At 41.6% G+C, this 14,157-nt stretch overlaps 1 protein-coding gene and 1 long non-coding RNA gene across 3 annotated transcripts in view; both read left to right on the top strand.

The window, feature by feature from the left end:
* Positions 1 to 14,157, top strand: part of LOC311035013 — a 115,264-nt gene that overhangs the window by 87,382 nt on the left and 13,725 nt on the right. The gene's annotated exons all lie outside the window — the stretch shown is intronic.
* Positions 1 to 14,157, top strand: part of LOC311035008 (equilibrative nucleoside transporter 2) — a 30,506-nt gene that overhangs the window by 2,624 nt on the left and 13,725 nt on the right. Inside the window, exons 1-6 of one of the 2 annotated variants that reach the window (XM_084043064.1) lie at positions 7,562 to 7,710; positions 9,319 to 9,378; positions 10,070 to 10,151; positions 12,168 to 12,313; positions 12,733 to 12,872; positions 13,285 to 13,419. In XM_084043064.1, coding sequence (XP_083899190.1) covers positions 9,347 to 9,378; positions 10,070 to 10,151; positions 12,168 to 12,313; positions 12,733 to 12,872; positions 13,285 to 13,419 — 535 coding nt within the window. In that variant the 5' untranslated portion in view covers positions 7,562 to 7,710; positions 9,319 to 9,346. Of the gene's footprint in view, positions 1 to 7,561; positions 7,711 to 9,318; positions 9,379 to 10,069; positions 10,152 to 12,167; positions 12,314 to 12,732; positions 12,873 to 13,284; positions 13,420 to 14,157 lie in introns of those variants that run through there. The other variant, XM_084043063.1, reaches the window with a different exon arrangement.

The following is a 14,157-nucleotide window of genomic DNA, read 5'->3' as shown; positions in this document are numbered from 1 at the left end:
GAATTGGGCTGTGCTGGGCAAAACAGTGTATTTCTTGACCTATTTTCCTTTCCCCATGATCCCAACTTTGTATCAAAAAGCGTAGGTAGTCCAAGGAGGCATGCAAGGTGTGTGTGTATGTGATGAAGGAGGCATGCAAGGTGTAAGAGGTGAAGGAGGCGTACATGGGTGTGTGTTCTATTATTGCGTGCAATCTGTGCATGTCTGTTCTGTGTTATCTGATCACAGAAGAATGATATGGCTACACCTTCCCAAGTTGGCTCATCTATTTGGAAAAAACAGTCTCTATCTTATATGCAGTGTACATGTAACGAACATGAGCATTTTATTTTGTTTGTCAGAGGATAAGTGCTACAAAATGAGCTGAGCTATCAAATCACTTGATCCAACTATTTTGGCAGTACAGTTTATTGGCCATATATTATCATATACAAGTATAGGCCGGCCTATTTGTTTTAAATATTTTGGCTATTTGCCCATTAAGGCACCTTTGTTTGGCCACCCGGCGATTAGCATCTAATCAAAATGATAGCATTATACAGAACCCCACCTATATTAGGTGAGTACAGGATGGTTTTGATTCAGGGCTCCATGTGAACATAGTTACTTAATAAACACATCCTCCTATAATTCCCCAAACCTCTGTCACCAAAACCTGTTCTGCCCGGTTCTCCTCAGTGGCTGGAGCAATTTATCTGAATTTGCACACAGGCATTGACCATTAGCATGTGCACGGAACAGTGACGCCCGTTTTTTAACTTTCCCAAAATGTAAGCTGTTTATTAGCGTTTTTATGTAAAAATAATTCGGGCTGTGGGAGCTATGGGAGCTAAAGATCAACATTATTTTCTTTTGTTTGATATGTAAAGGACTGAAATGTACACATGACCTGAATCTGACACTGCTGACTGAGCTGCTGGGAATAGCTGACTGTCTAGACTCTAGACCAGGGGTCTTCAACGTTTCAGTGGACCCCTTAGCTAAGAGAGAGATGAAGCAAGGACCCCCCCCCACACACACACACTACATATTGTATAAAATTGTGCTGCAGATTTTAACTTTTTCATAGATTTCATAGATAGTTGTATTCATGCTAATGTGTATTTCCAAACCCTTTTTAAAATCAATATTTAGTCAAGTTGACCGTTGGCTCTGTACTTGGTCTGCTCTTTCCCCTCTACACCAACTCTCCGAAAATAGCAGATCTACAAGCTCACAGCGTTGTGCTATCTGCTATCTGCATTTTTTGGCTAAATGTTCCCCATCGCACAAAGATTTGGCGGACCCCCTGTAGTAACTCTGAGGACCCCCTAGGGGTCCCGGACCCCCTGTTGAAGACCCCCTGCTCTAGACCATCCAGTTTTCTTGGGCCTTTAGCGAAAGGACTGAGGCATTCCCATTGAGCACATGCTGTCCAGCACACACAGACAGACACAGAGTGTCCTGTGTCCAAAGGCCCTGAAGCTCTTGGCCCACAGAGCTGAGAGGCATACAGTATATTTGCCACTTGGCTCTGTTACCAGGTGGGATTGTATATCGGCATTTTAGTCAGTGAAAAACCCTTTAAATGTCATGAACGGACTAGGAGGCAGGCTTGCAGGTAAAATGAAAGAATTTATTCCAGGCCTGGACAACATATGTGAAATAACAAAAGAAATAAACATCTCAAACTCAACACAACATAAGTAATAGAGAGGTAAGGTGTCAGCCTCTCCCCATGGCAGCCCATACTCTACTGAGCAGCTCTCCTTTATATAGTCTATACAGACCCCACCCATGGCTACAATCAACCAACCCAGTGCAGTCGAAATCCACCCAAGCTGCTCCCCATGTAGCATTAATCAGCTCCTCAGGCTTCAAGGCAGCCTCCCCTTTACAGCATCTGATAAACAGATAAACACAAGTATATTAGATTCCATGTCACAGCAGAATGTGCACCTTCTGTGGGACTGAGAATCTACAAGTTATACAATACAGCATAACATACAATGAATGTGTAACATTAGTAAATTAGTCAAGCTGCTCTGTCACAGGCTCTTAAAAGGTCTTTACACCGGGGCTTTATAGTCTTGTGATTAAGTCACACAAAAATATATTTTCCATGAATCATGAGTACATCCATCCACACAGAACGCGAATATCATGAGGCGATAAAGCAATGCAATCTTTATTTGGAAGAAGGTCGGTGTTTCACCCCGAATAAAGACATCCAACCTGTATGAACGAGGCATCAACTAATGAATGAATAGTTTCATGTGAAATATTTGCCGGCTCATTTTTTGTATAATTTATTTGACATGCCCTCGATGTGTAAAGACCTTTATAATCCCACTCCTCCACATGCATTCCCTCTCTGAATGACCTCCTACTGGAGCCCGAAAATAGCCGATCTACAAGCTCACAACGCGTTGCGCTGCGATGCGTTGTGAGCTTGTAGATCGGCCATTTTCAGCATGCAACAAAGTGTAAAATCTGCCATTTATGACGCCATCAAGGCCTGCCAAAATACATTTTTGTCAACAAAATCAACTGTAGATTTAGTCGACTAAAATCTTATGATATTTAGTAGACTAAAACAAACTTTTTAGATGAAAAAAAATATGTATATGTATTAAAAATATGATTAAAACTAAATGGAATTGAATTCAAAAGACTATGACTAAAATAAATCAAATTGTGCTGTCAAAATGAACACTGACCGACCGACGGCCAATGAGTCATAAAATATTGACATGCAGGTTGGTCTTTGTAACATCATCAGGGACATCATAAAGACCTAGAGGCAGTTAAATTTGAATATGAACAATGAAGCTATTCATTCAGCAATTCCTGGCTATAGACTAAATGTTGACAGAAAAGGAGGGTGGGAGTGCCTGGTGTTAGTTTGTGCATTGACCCCAAAACACCCTGTGAGAGCAGCGAGGGCCTCTTGTCTCTCACGTCTGTCCCCAGCTCTCATCTTTCATGTCGTCCGTTACTGTCCTTCCTAAACAAGCTGAAAATAATTAAACACATAAATAATTGAGCTAATTCTCATACAATTGGGTGCTTTGAAACTAAATACAGTCTCTTGTTATGTTGACTGGAAATTTAATGTTCTCTTCAGGCCAGAGCAGTTGGTGTCTTTTTTCTCTTTTGTTTTGTAGGGTTGGTATTGTTGTATTGCATTTTTTGTATAGTTTACAATAGTCTATTTTTGTCCTGTATTTTAAAATGGAAGAAAAAGAAGATTTTGTTAGTAGCTGCGTTCATTGTTGACCTTGCAACCATTATACTCAACCAAGCATTTATTTTGTTTCTTTGCCCTGAGTCATTACTTGGTTGTATTACCAGCACTCTGATAGTTAATTATTAGCTGTTTTTCACTCATGATCATACTGTGCATAGCCTATATTGTAAGCAGATTAAAGTGACGCCATTAGCTTGAGTTTATACAAATAAGCATGCTTATTGACAAAGTACCTTTTTCGAGACCTTATGTGACTTGTTATTTTGAGCACAGTTCTCATGTGGGCTCACCTTGAATGCCCCCCCGAATGGTGTGGGCATATACACACTGCAGTCAGCCAATGCACCAGTAGCAAGACACTCGTTTGCATGTTGAACGGCAGTATACTATGGTCACTTCTTGTCGGCCTGGTTCTCAGGTTCGTCCATGGGGGTGGGGCCAACGTTGCCGTTTACTTCAGATTCTAATCAGAGGAAGGAACCATTAATCTATTAAGACCAGGAACGCATCTGTGTAATTTTTAGATTTCTTTGGCTATTGAAAAAGAATCGTGGAAAATTTGCGCAAACTCTGCAAAAGCGAACATTTGTAACTCATATCTTTGCTTCTGGGTATTCTACAAATGTCTTCTAAATCCAAACAGTTTTGTGAAAAACTATTGTTGCTATATCAGTGATGCTCAAAACTTTTCATGTCAAGGACCCCCAAAATGATATAAATTTGTCCATGGACCCCCCTCCATCTAAAAATATTTTGTTTCTGGACCCCCAGAAGCAAAGATTTGAGTTAAAAATGTATATATTCAAAGATTTACACATATTTTGACGATTTTATTTTCAAAAATAGCAGAGCTACAAAGAAATCTAAAGTGACACGGATGCGTTCCCGGATTGAAAGGGTTAACAACCATTTATGAGCAAAAGGGTGCTTTGAAGAAGCAGTCAATCGGTTGATTGGATATTTAGCCACAGTTCCAAGTGTCTGTGATGAATTCTTATGAAGTGCTGAATTTTAGGGATGGGGACACTTACACCAAGTGGCTCCCACAGAATGAGAGTCCGTTCCCAATACACCCAACATTGTAAACAAGCACAGATCCAATGGGTCATGAGAATATTCCATCATCCTGCAGTGCAAGGTCACATCAGGGGACTGCCAAATAAAGACGGGGACAGGAGCCAAGAGGAAGCAGGGTGGGAGTTTTCTTTTGTTGTCGTTTTAGGCTGGTTTAGCCTACGGGCAATTTAAAGGGAGTTGATGCGTGTAGAGGACTGTGTGTTTATGCGTGTGCGTGGGGGTAACCTCATGTTATCCTCGTCCATGATTCACCCACTCTTGCTTTTAGTTGATTTTTAAATCTCTGTTGTTATTCATGTCCTCACTGTTTTGCCTGATTCACTGCCTTTTTTGCTATATACATTTTTTTTAATGTTGCTTTTGCTTTTCTTTTTTGCTTTATTGCTAAATTATTTATACTTTTTCTGTAAAGCACTTGTGCTTTATTCTTGCTCTGTAAAGCACTTTGAGCTGCATTTCATGTCATGAAAGGTGCTATACAAATCAAGTTTATTAGTGTGGTTGCCCTAACAGGGCAACCAGACTATAGTACTCCTTATACTTTATTTATTTATAGATAAACAATACTTCGGGCCGCTACTCCTCCCACAGTTTATTTTTCCCAATTTAGTGCTATATGTCAAAATGACCGGTCTGACCGGGAATCGTGCACTTGCATAAGGCTAAGAGATTGGTTGCATAGTTTAATTGATATTGATTTATTAGTGCATTAAATTTCCCCATCCACTTCAATGGAAAAGTGAAAACACTAAAATTCAAGTATTTTTTTCTCAGAAACCGTAAGAGCTACAGTTACCAGACTTTGAGGGGAGGTTCATAGTTTATTGCCAAATTATTTAAACAAATATTACACCATTCGGCCTCATGGTGGCGCTATAAGAGCCCACTTTACCTTTTGGCCTATAACTCTTGAACCGTAGGTCGTAAAATCAAAATGTATTTTTCCCTAGATTCCTTGGGTCATTACGCAACTCCCCATATAGGCCACTACCATTTGCGTATGGATAGATTTTTTGATATTGATTTATTAGTGCATTAAATTTCTCCATTCACCTTCATGGGAATTGCACAAACTCCCATTAAAGTATTTTTTTCTCGGAAACCGTAAGGGCTACAGTTACAAAACTTGGAGGGGAGGTTAATAGTTTTTTGCAAAATTATTTAAAAAATAATCACACCAGTCGGCCACATGGTGGCGCTATAACAGCCCACTTTACGTTTTGGCCTATAACTCTTGAACCGTAGGTCGTAAAATCAAAAAAAAAATTCCCCTGGATTCCTTGGGTCACAACGCATCTCCCCATATAGGCCACGCCCATTTGCGTCAGGATATATTTTCCGCCATTTTGAATTTTCTTCAAAACACACTTTTTGTTCCTTTTCCTAATTTTTTCTTCCAAATCACACAAAAATCAGTACACGTGATCTATGGACCCCTGCGATAAACATATCCAAACGGCATTATGATAGTCCTTACCGTTCTTCCGTAAATTCTTTCCAAAGTTAGTGGGAGGGACCCGTTTCACCAAAAATGTCAAAAATCACGAACGAAACGTCCAATCGATCCCAAATTTGAATCACATGTCGAGGGTGATTTACTCAACGAGTCCCCAAAAGCATTTCCACTTTGACCCATAGGGGGCGCCACGAATGCGCAAAATGTCACCGTTTGATGCAAAAACATGATTTTTGGGGGGGTCAGTCCCTTCAAAATGAAACGCAAGTGATCTCAGGAGTGACGTGACAATGTAATTGGCGCAGTCTCCAACGGTATTCCTCCCGGCGTATTACTCGAGTCCCGACCGGCGTCGGCGCAACCACACTTTGCAATTGCAAATTGCGACGCGTCTAGTTATTATTGTAATCCGTCTTGCCAGGCTGCCTAAAACATGCTGCCGCTTCTTAGATCATTGATGAGTTCTGCTGTCCCACATTTGCCTGACAGTGTGAATATAAAATACACACAGCCATAACTTTCTCCTTCAGGAGTATCAACACACTCATCACTGCATGTCTGTGTTTTGAGGGAAAGTACTTAGGCCCATAAACGGACCATCGTATGAACCTGAGACTGGAGCTCGTATCGTACTTTATTATGTGTGATGATCCTTGAAGTGCAGGTGGTTCTTGTGAGAGGTTCATTTCATTACCTGACAACTCAGTGTTCCATGAAATTGAGATACGAGAACTGAATTCATAATCAATGGCTTGCTTTCATCTTTAATTAGTATTTTGTACAGAACATGATTTATCCACTCAGTTCTGTTTATCATGGCTGCATTGTGAGAATGCCCCCAGCTGTATTTGGGATTGTTTGTGTGAGAGTGAGAGAGAGAGTGACTGAGTGTGTGTGTGTGTGTGTGTGTGTGTGTGTGTGTGCGTGTGCTCACGTCTGCCTTTGTTTGTGGACACATTGTATTGATGTTCGGTAACCAACACCAACAGTCAGTAACCGTATCCGCCCCCTGACTAACACTCAAACCTGAGTCGTCCAGTCATACTAGGAAGTAAATGGATGGAAACGAGAGGTCAGGCTTTCCTGTACAGTGATGGCACCAGTACAAAAACATGTCCTTGCATGTCCTGTGTATTGCCACAGTACTGCTGTATTCTGAATTCTGAATTTGCACACAGCTATTCACCATTTGTACGGAACAGCAAAGCCCGTTTTTCGCTTTCCCCAAATGTCAGCTGTTTATTAGCGTTTTTCTGTTCGCTGGCTCCCGGTTTGCCAAATCATGTGCACATATCCCCCCACGGGTATGGTCTATACATAACAACCTTTTTTTCTTTCTTTTACATCAGAAGACTCGGAGCAATAACCCACCTATCTCCCAAACTCCCTCCCCAGTCAGAGTTTGAACGAATGTAGAATTATGTGCAGGATGTAACTTGTATATAGACGTGAGGGGACTTAATTTAACTGACCAAACCTTTTTTTAAATATATTTTTGTTTAAAAGAAAAACACCTCTCTCTCACACTTCTGCCAGTGATCACCCTCCCCTGTTCCAATGTTGACACCCGTGCCTAAGGTTGCCTACTCCTGGCCTAGACGCTGGCAGTAGGCATTGTCTAGGGGTTAAAGCAAATAAGCTTTCAATAAGGCGTACCACGGGAGTTGGTTTTAGCTGTATACTGATAACGCGGGGTGCAAGCGCTGACAGGTAGGAGTGTAGGCCCCTCCCTCCCCCCGTCGGCCCAGTCTGCTCTGCTCTCTTTGTGAGTCAAAACAAAACAGCCGCCATATTTTGTTTTTTGGACAGGCTGGACGGTTTTATCCCAGTAACTTGGTCTGAGGCAGTATAGGAGCCTGTGTTATTAAGGCAAAGCCATTTTTCAGGACGTGAATGGCAATCTCACCACACTGCTTTCTTCGGCTAGGTCAATATCCTTATGCTGTTGGTGAGTTTGCACAGCTATATTATGTCATGCGTGTGTTTTGTTTAAGTTTGATTTTCAGTGCCATGGAATAGTTGTGTATTTGTGTAATGCAGGGGTCTTCAACAGGGGGTCCGGGACCCCTAGGGGGTCCTCAGAGTTACTACAGGGGGTCCGCCAAATCTTTGTGTGATATGATTTTTTTTTTACCTTAACCACTTGAACCCTAGCATCCCTTTTCTGAGGAGGACTTTAGCCAAAAATAGCAGATCTACAAGCTCACAACGACTGAGCTTGTAGATCGGCTATTTTATTAGGTGTAGAGGGAAAAAAAAGCAGACCAAGTAAACAAAAAAAGTTTAATCTAAAACACAATTTTATACAATACGTAGTGGGGGTCCCTGCTTCATCTCTCTCTCAGCTAGGGGGTCCTTATATATAGCCTAGTGCACTGGGAGTGAATTCTCAGATTCCTGCCTAATCTACTCACAAAAGGGACAGAAGGTATTTTGGAGCTCTGGGGCATGCATGGTCTCTTTGCCAAAACCTAAATGGGAACTTCACTGGAGTTCTTCTAATTCAGGTCATGAGATGTAAAGAGAGAGAGAGACGGTTTGAGAGAGTCCCAACGTGAGTCTTAGTTAACCCTTTAAGACTGGGAACGCATCTGTGTAACCACTTTAACCATAATTGTATACTTTGTCTATTAAAAAATAGCAGATATACAAGCTCATATGGTGGCACCGAGTGCCGCGCTATGAGCTTGTAGATCTGCTATCTTTGAAAAATCGTGTACATTTGTGCAACTCTTTGAATATATATTTTTAAAGCGAACATTTTTAACTCAAATCTTTGCTTCTGGAGATTCTACAAATGTCTTCTAAATCCTAACAGTTTTTTGATAAAACTTATGTTATCAGTGGTTCTCAAACCTTTTCATGTCAAGGACCCCATATGTTGTTCCAGGGACCCCCCCCCCCCCCCAGAAGCAAAGATTTGAGTTAAAAATGTTAGCTTTAAAGAATATATATATGCAAAGATTTGCACAAATGTTCACGATTTTTCAGAAATAGCAGATCTACAAGCTCATAGTGCGGCACTCGGTGCCGCGCTATGAGCTTGTATATCTGCTATTTTTGAATAGCCAAAGTATAAAATAATGCTTAAAGTGGTTACACAGATGCGTTAATGGGTTAAGCCTACTCTCTGTGTGTGTCTCTCTCTCTCGCATTCTGAGTATACACGGTTCACAACACATGATTTTCTACTCTAGAATTCTCAGAAGTGCTTTTTCCTTTTAGATGTCGTAGGAACTAGGAAGCTACCTAGAAAGCAAAGTTTTTAGGCAGTGTCTAGTACCATTTAAAGGCTCAGAGGCATTATCGTTTTAAGGTCAATGGCATGCTCCGTATTCCATGAAGTGCTCGCTGGGAAGGCGCTGCGAAACGCCCTTTGCAGCTTTGTGACAGAATGCACAGGAATGGATTCCTGCACACGCAAGTAAGGGGCGCCCGCCGGCTGAGGACGATCATCTGCCAGACAGCGGACTTCTTCTGAGGCTCAGTAAAGAAGGCTGCACTGTTTGATAAAGATGTTGACACTCACTCTCCCTTTCTCCTGTTGCCCTTGCAGCTTCGCCAGAAGAACCTCCTACATCAGGATGAAAGACCGAACGGACTCTCCGCAGGACAGGTGAGTCCCAACGGTGTTGTTGCGTGGCTAAACCTAGAAAAAGAATCCTCTCGCTCTCGCCGTCGATTACCCACTTCCCCAGTTTCCCGTCTCGACCACAGTTTCAATGTGTTCTTGGGTGTGTTCGCAGACTCAAACTGTGCTGGTGATCAAAGCCATGTTTAACAGAAGCGACTTTGGGTACTAAGAAAAGCGCTATATAAGTCTGATGTATTATTATTATTATAACAAAAACATCCTTGTAATTGTGTGTGGCCAGACTTTATGGTCTCACATGAGATCAAAACACATGAGATCTGTTTACAAAGAGACCTGATTGTTTATTATTATTTAACATGTTATGAAAAAGGTCTTATCTTCAAATCAAGATGAAGAAGAATAATATTTTCTGTATTTTGTACCATGTATTGACAATAGTTTGTAAGTGGGTTTCCTGGCACCTTTTTAAAGGCGTAGTTCACCCCAAAAATGACTTAGTTTCTATCAATTACACAACCCATGAAGCCTTGAAATCATGGAGATTTTATCAAATGATTGGCTTGTGACAAAAACAAAGAAATCTCCATGGGGGCTTCATGGGGTGTGTAATTGATAGAAAATAAGTAATGTTTTGAGTGAACTACTCCTTTTAACCAGCTTTTCAACTTGAACTTGTGCCTCTTGACATTCTTCTCTCCTCATCCGTTTCCAGGGGGTTCTTGGTGGGAATCATCTTCTTCATCCTGGGCCTGGGCACTCTGCTACCATGGAACTTCTTCATGACTGCCTCCATGGTAAAGAATTAAAAGGACTACAATGTCCCTTTTGGGAGTGTCTGACTGTTATCTGGCCAGCTTGGATGTTGAGCCAGTGTTGATTTCGTCGACTAAAACTATGACAAAAAATGTTTGTTGACTACCTTTTTTCACTGACGAAAACTGAATAAAAAACTAAGATATAATGACTAAAACTAAGACTAAATGTACTTAGAATTTAGTCAACAAATAAAACGAGATCCAGTAGAACTATACTAGTAGTAAAAGACAAGTCATTTTATGTTTGGTTGCGCTCGGGTGTTGCGCTCTGAAAATAGCAGATCTACAAGCTCACAACCCCCGTTGTAGAGCTGCTATTTTTTTTTTTTTTTTTCGTAAAAAATTGTGCAAATCCTTGAATATAATATTTTCTAAAGCGAACATTTAACTAAAATCTTTGCTTCTGGGGGTGGTCCCTGGAACAAAATATTTTAACATGGGGGTCCGCGGCCAAATATATATAATTTTGCGGGTCCTTGACACGAAAAAGTTTGAGACCCACTCGTCTATAGAGCTAAAGCATGTGATTAACCCCCCCTAATCTCTACACCCCCTCTGCCTTCTTAAAGAATCACATGTTGCATGTTTGACCCAAAGCATTGCCCTTTTGAGGGAATCAGAGAGCTGTTATTGTGTAGCTTTAGATAAGGTGCAGTGAGCGGGTTATGAAATTCAACAACATGCAGAAAGCCTGTTTTTGTTATGTTTATATTTTTGTATGTTGTGTGTATGTACTTACTTAAGGATGGAATTATTTGTGTTGTGATCCTTACCTGCAGCTGTGTCACTTTAGAGTTCTTTGGCTTTTCAAAAATAGCAGAAAATAGCAGACAAGCTCATTGCGCTATGAGCTTGTAGATCTGCTATTTTTGAAAAATCATGAACTTTTGTGCAAATCTTTGAATATATATTCTACAAATGTCTTCTAAATCCTAACAGTTTTTTGAAAAACTTATGTCGCTATATCAGTGGTGCTCCAACCTTTCCATGTCAAGGACCCCCAAAATGATATGTATTTGGCCGCGGACCCCCATCTCAAAATATGTTGTTCCAGGGACCCCCAGAAGCGCAGATCGGGGTTAAAAATGTTCGCTTTAAAACACATTAACACACACTGGAAGATTTGCACAAATTTTCAAGATTTTAAAAAAATAGCAAAATAAATCTAAAATGACACAGATGCGTTCCTGGTCTTAAAGGGTTAAGTCCCTGCAGTCAGTTTATCATATGATTCCGAGTCCTCTTGGCGAGTATGCTATGCTATGCTGCTGAACGATATCTGCTGTCCTTGCACGTGTATATGCGTCCGCACGTGTACGTATCTGAGGCCTCTATTTCACATGCACACGCTGGATGTCAGTCAATCGTGGATATATCCGTCGTCAGCACTCGGACGTCACAAAGGGCGTTCTCTCTGTAAACTGTAGACTAGCAATTAAGAAATTGACACTTAACAAAAGTAGGGTCTAATGTGAATCTCCCTTATGCCATAGTTTAAGGGGAGAACTTGCTGTGCCAAGAATAAACAAGATTCTTGGCGGTCTGGAGAAAAAGCCACTGCATAGTGATCTGTTTCATGGGAAATGTGGCAAGGAGGGGGTTTTACCATGGTTTAGGTAGAATCCTAAAATGTCTATCATCATTAGCAAACGGATCACCTGTTTCAGCTTGGCTTATGCTATCATTTTGAATCCAATAAAGTGGTAGTAACTACCTAAGTCCGCAGAATTCACAAACATGCTAAATAAAGAGCTTAAATTTGGGGAAAGTGGAAAACACCGTCACTGTGGAAAGCTCTGTCACTGTCGTCATATGGCAACGGTCAATGTCCGTGTGAAAGTTTACATCGATTGGTGAAACCACTGAGAAAACCGACAGAGATTCCCTCATTTAATAGTAGGACAAATCGCCTGGCTTTTTTTTTGGGACTGATTTTGATTCTATTTGCAATGACTTGGTTACAGTGGCATTGCATCTCTCTCTCTCTCTCCCCAGTACTTCCAGGGTCGTCTCAACACCACGGAGTGGAGCAATGGGACGGTGGTGGTTCGTAAAGAGTACTACTTCAACAACTGGATGACCCTGCTCTCCCAGCTGCCCCTGCTGCTGTTCACCCTCCTCAACTCCTTCCTCTACCAGAGGTGAGGAAGACCAGCCCTCAGAGGGCTTGTTGGTCTAGGTCAGTGTTTCCAAAACACTGGGTGGGGAGTCTCGGGACCCATTTGTGGGTTGCGCACACATTTTTATGGGTCGCAATTAATACCCCACCTTTTTTTTCTCAAAAGATTAAAAAGAAAAAGATAAAAAACGTGTGACATTTACTATTAAACACTAACTAATCAAAGGAATACCATAAATAAATTGAAACTTATGCGACGTGTTGTGAGCTTGTATATCTACTATTTTCACTAGTTTAGGTCTCGGGGAGACATTTAATTTCTCTTTCTTGAGCTAAAAAGTTTGGGAACCATTGGTTTAGGTCAACACCGGAAAAATAACCGGTTTTGGCACACCCGACAGTGATGTAATGATGGTGTGTGCCTTTTTCTTGTGTGTGTAGGATATCGGAGACGGTGCGTATTGCGGGAAGCCAGGTGGGCATGCTCATCCTCTTCATCTTTACTGCCATCCTGGTGAAGGTACCCATGGAAGAAGACACCTTCTTCTCGGTCACCATGGCTACCATCTGGTTCATTAACTGTAAGCATTAGTTTTTTTTTCTCTCCAACTCTTTCCTTCCTTCTCCGGCAGGGTTGTAAGCTCAGGGTTTAGGGCTGAGATAAGTTAAGGCAAGGGCGTAAGGTCAAATTCCCCAGTTTCCGACCTGAATGGCGTTCCGCCGGGTTTTTCCCTGACACAGAACACATACGTTTAATGTCATTAGGAGTAGGATTCATGTAGAAAATCGTCAGAGTGGGCCTTTTTTAAGGTTAGACACGCAATGGCAGGGATCCTCACCAGTACTGTATAATAAGACTAGTGAGTATAGTAAAAGTTGTATTTACATAGGAGCTAGCAGTGTCTTGTGTTTAATTCTAGGATGTGCAGGTTCTGTCTTTGATCTTGTAAGTGTGTGTGTAATGAAATGGGTCTGGCTCTGGTCTCCTCTCAGCCTTTGGTGCCGTGATGCAGGGCAGCCTGTTCGGCCTGGTGGGTCTGCTGCCTCAGAAGTACAGTGCCGTCTTCATGAGCGGCCAGGGCCTCGCCGGCACCTTCGCTGCGATCGCCATGCTGCTAGCCATAGCCAGTAAGAAAACACACACACACACACACACACACACACACACACACACACGCACACGCACACGCACACACACACACACACACACACACACACACACACACACACACACACACACACACACACACACACACACACACCAGTTGCCTAGTAACAGAAATAATGTAAACAGAACAATCAGCCATTCTATTCGGTATCACTGCTATCGCACCACCCACACACCCACAATGCATTGCTCAAGTCAATGCAAACTGACGATGAGACCTGTGTAAGTTTGTTCTGCAGGCAACCATACACACACAGTACAGGTTCTGTGTTCACCTCTGGCCTTGGTGTGTGTGTTCGATAATGTATCCTATCTGCATTCAGTTTGTGACATATGTATGTGACACATACTGTTTGAGTAGCTGTGTGCACATCCACCCTGTTGTTAGACCAGGTATGGAATAAAGGTGCATGAAGCTTGAATAAAACGGGGACAGTATCTGCACACTGGGTGATAACTTGCAATTCTTCAAATTCCCACGTGTGGACAGACAAGTTTCTATTCTGTTCTCTATAGACTGATTCTCTATATCTATCTTGATTCTGTAACCTCACCACTTCACACTCACCAGCAGCACTCCTTATTTCCTTGAATTGCTACTTGTTGCCTATTTTGATGCTAGTTATGCTATGCAGAGATGTATGTTGGTCGCCTGTTCACATAGAAATGTATGTTATTTAAACATATACTGTTTGCAT

Source organism: Gymnoscopelus microlampas (genome assembly GCF_963454915.1).
Source record: "Gymnoscopelus microlampas genome assembly, chromosome: 19".
Lineage (NCBI taxonomy): Eukaryota > Metazoa > Chordata > Actinopteri > Myctophiformes > Myctophidae > Gymnoscopelus > Gymnoscopelus microlampas.
This window is presented reverse-complemented; position numbering and strand designations above follow the sequence as displayed.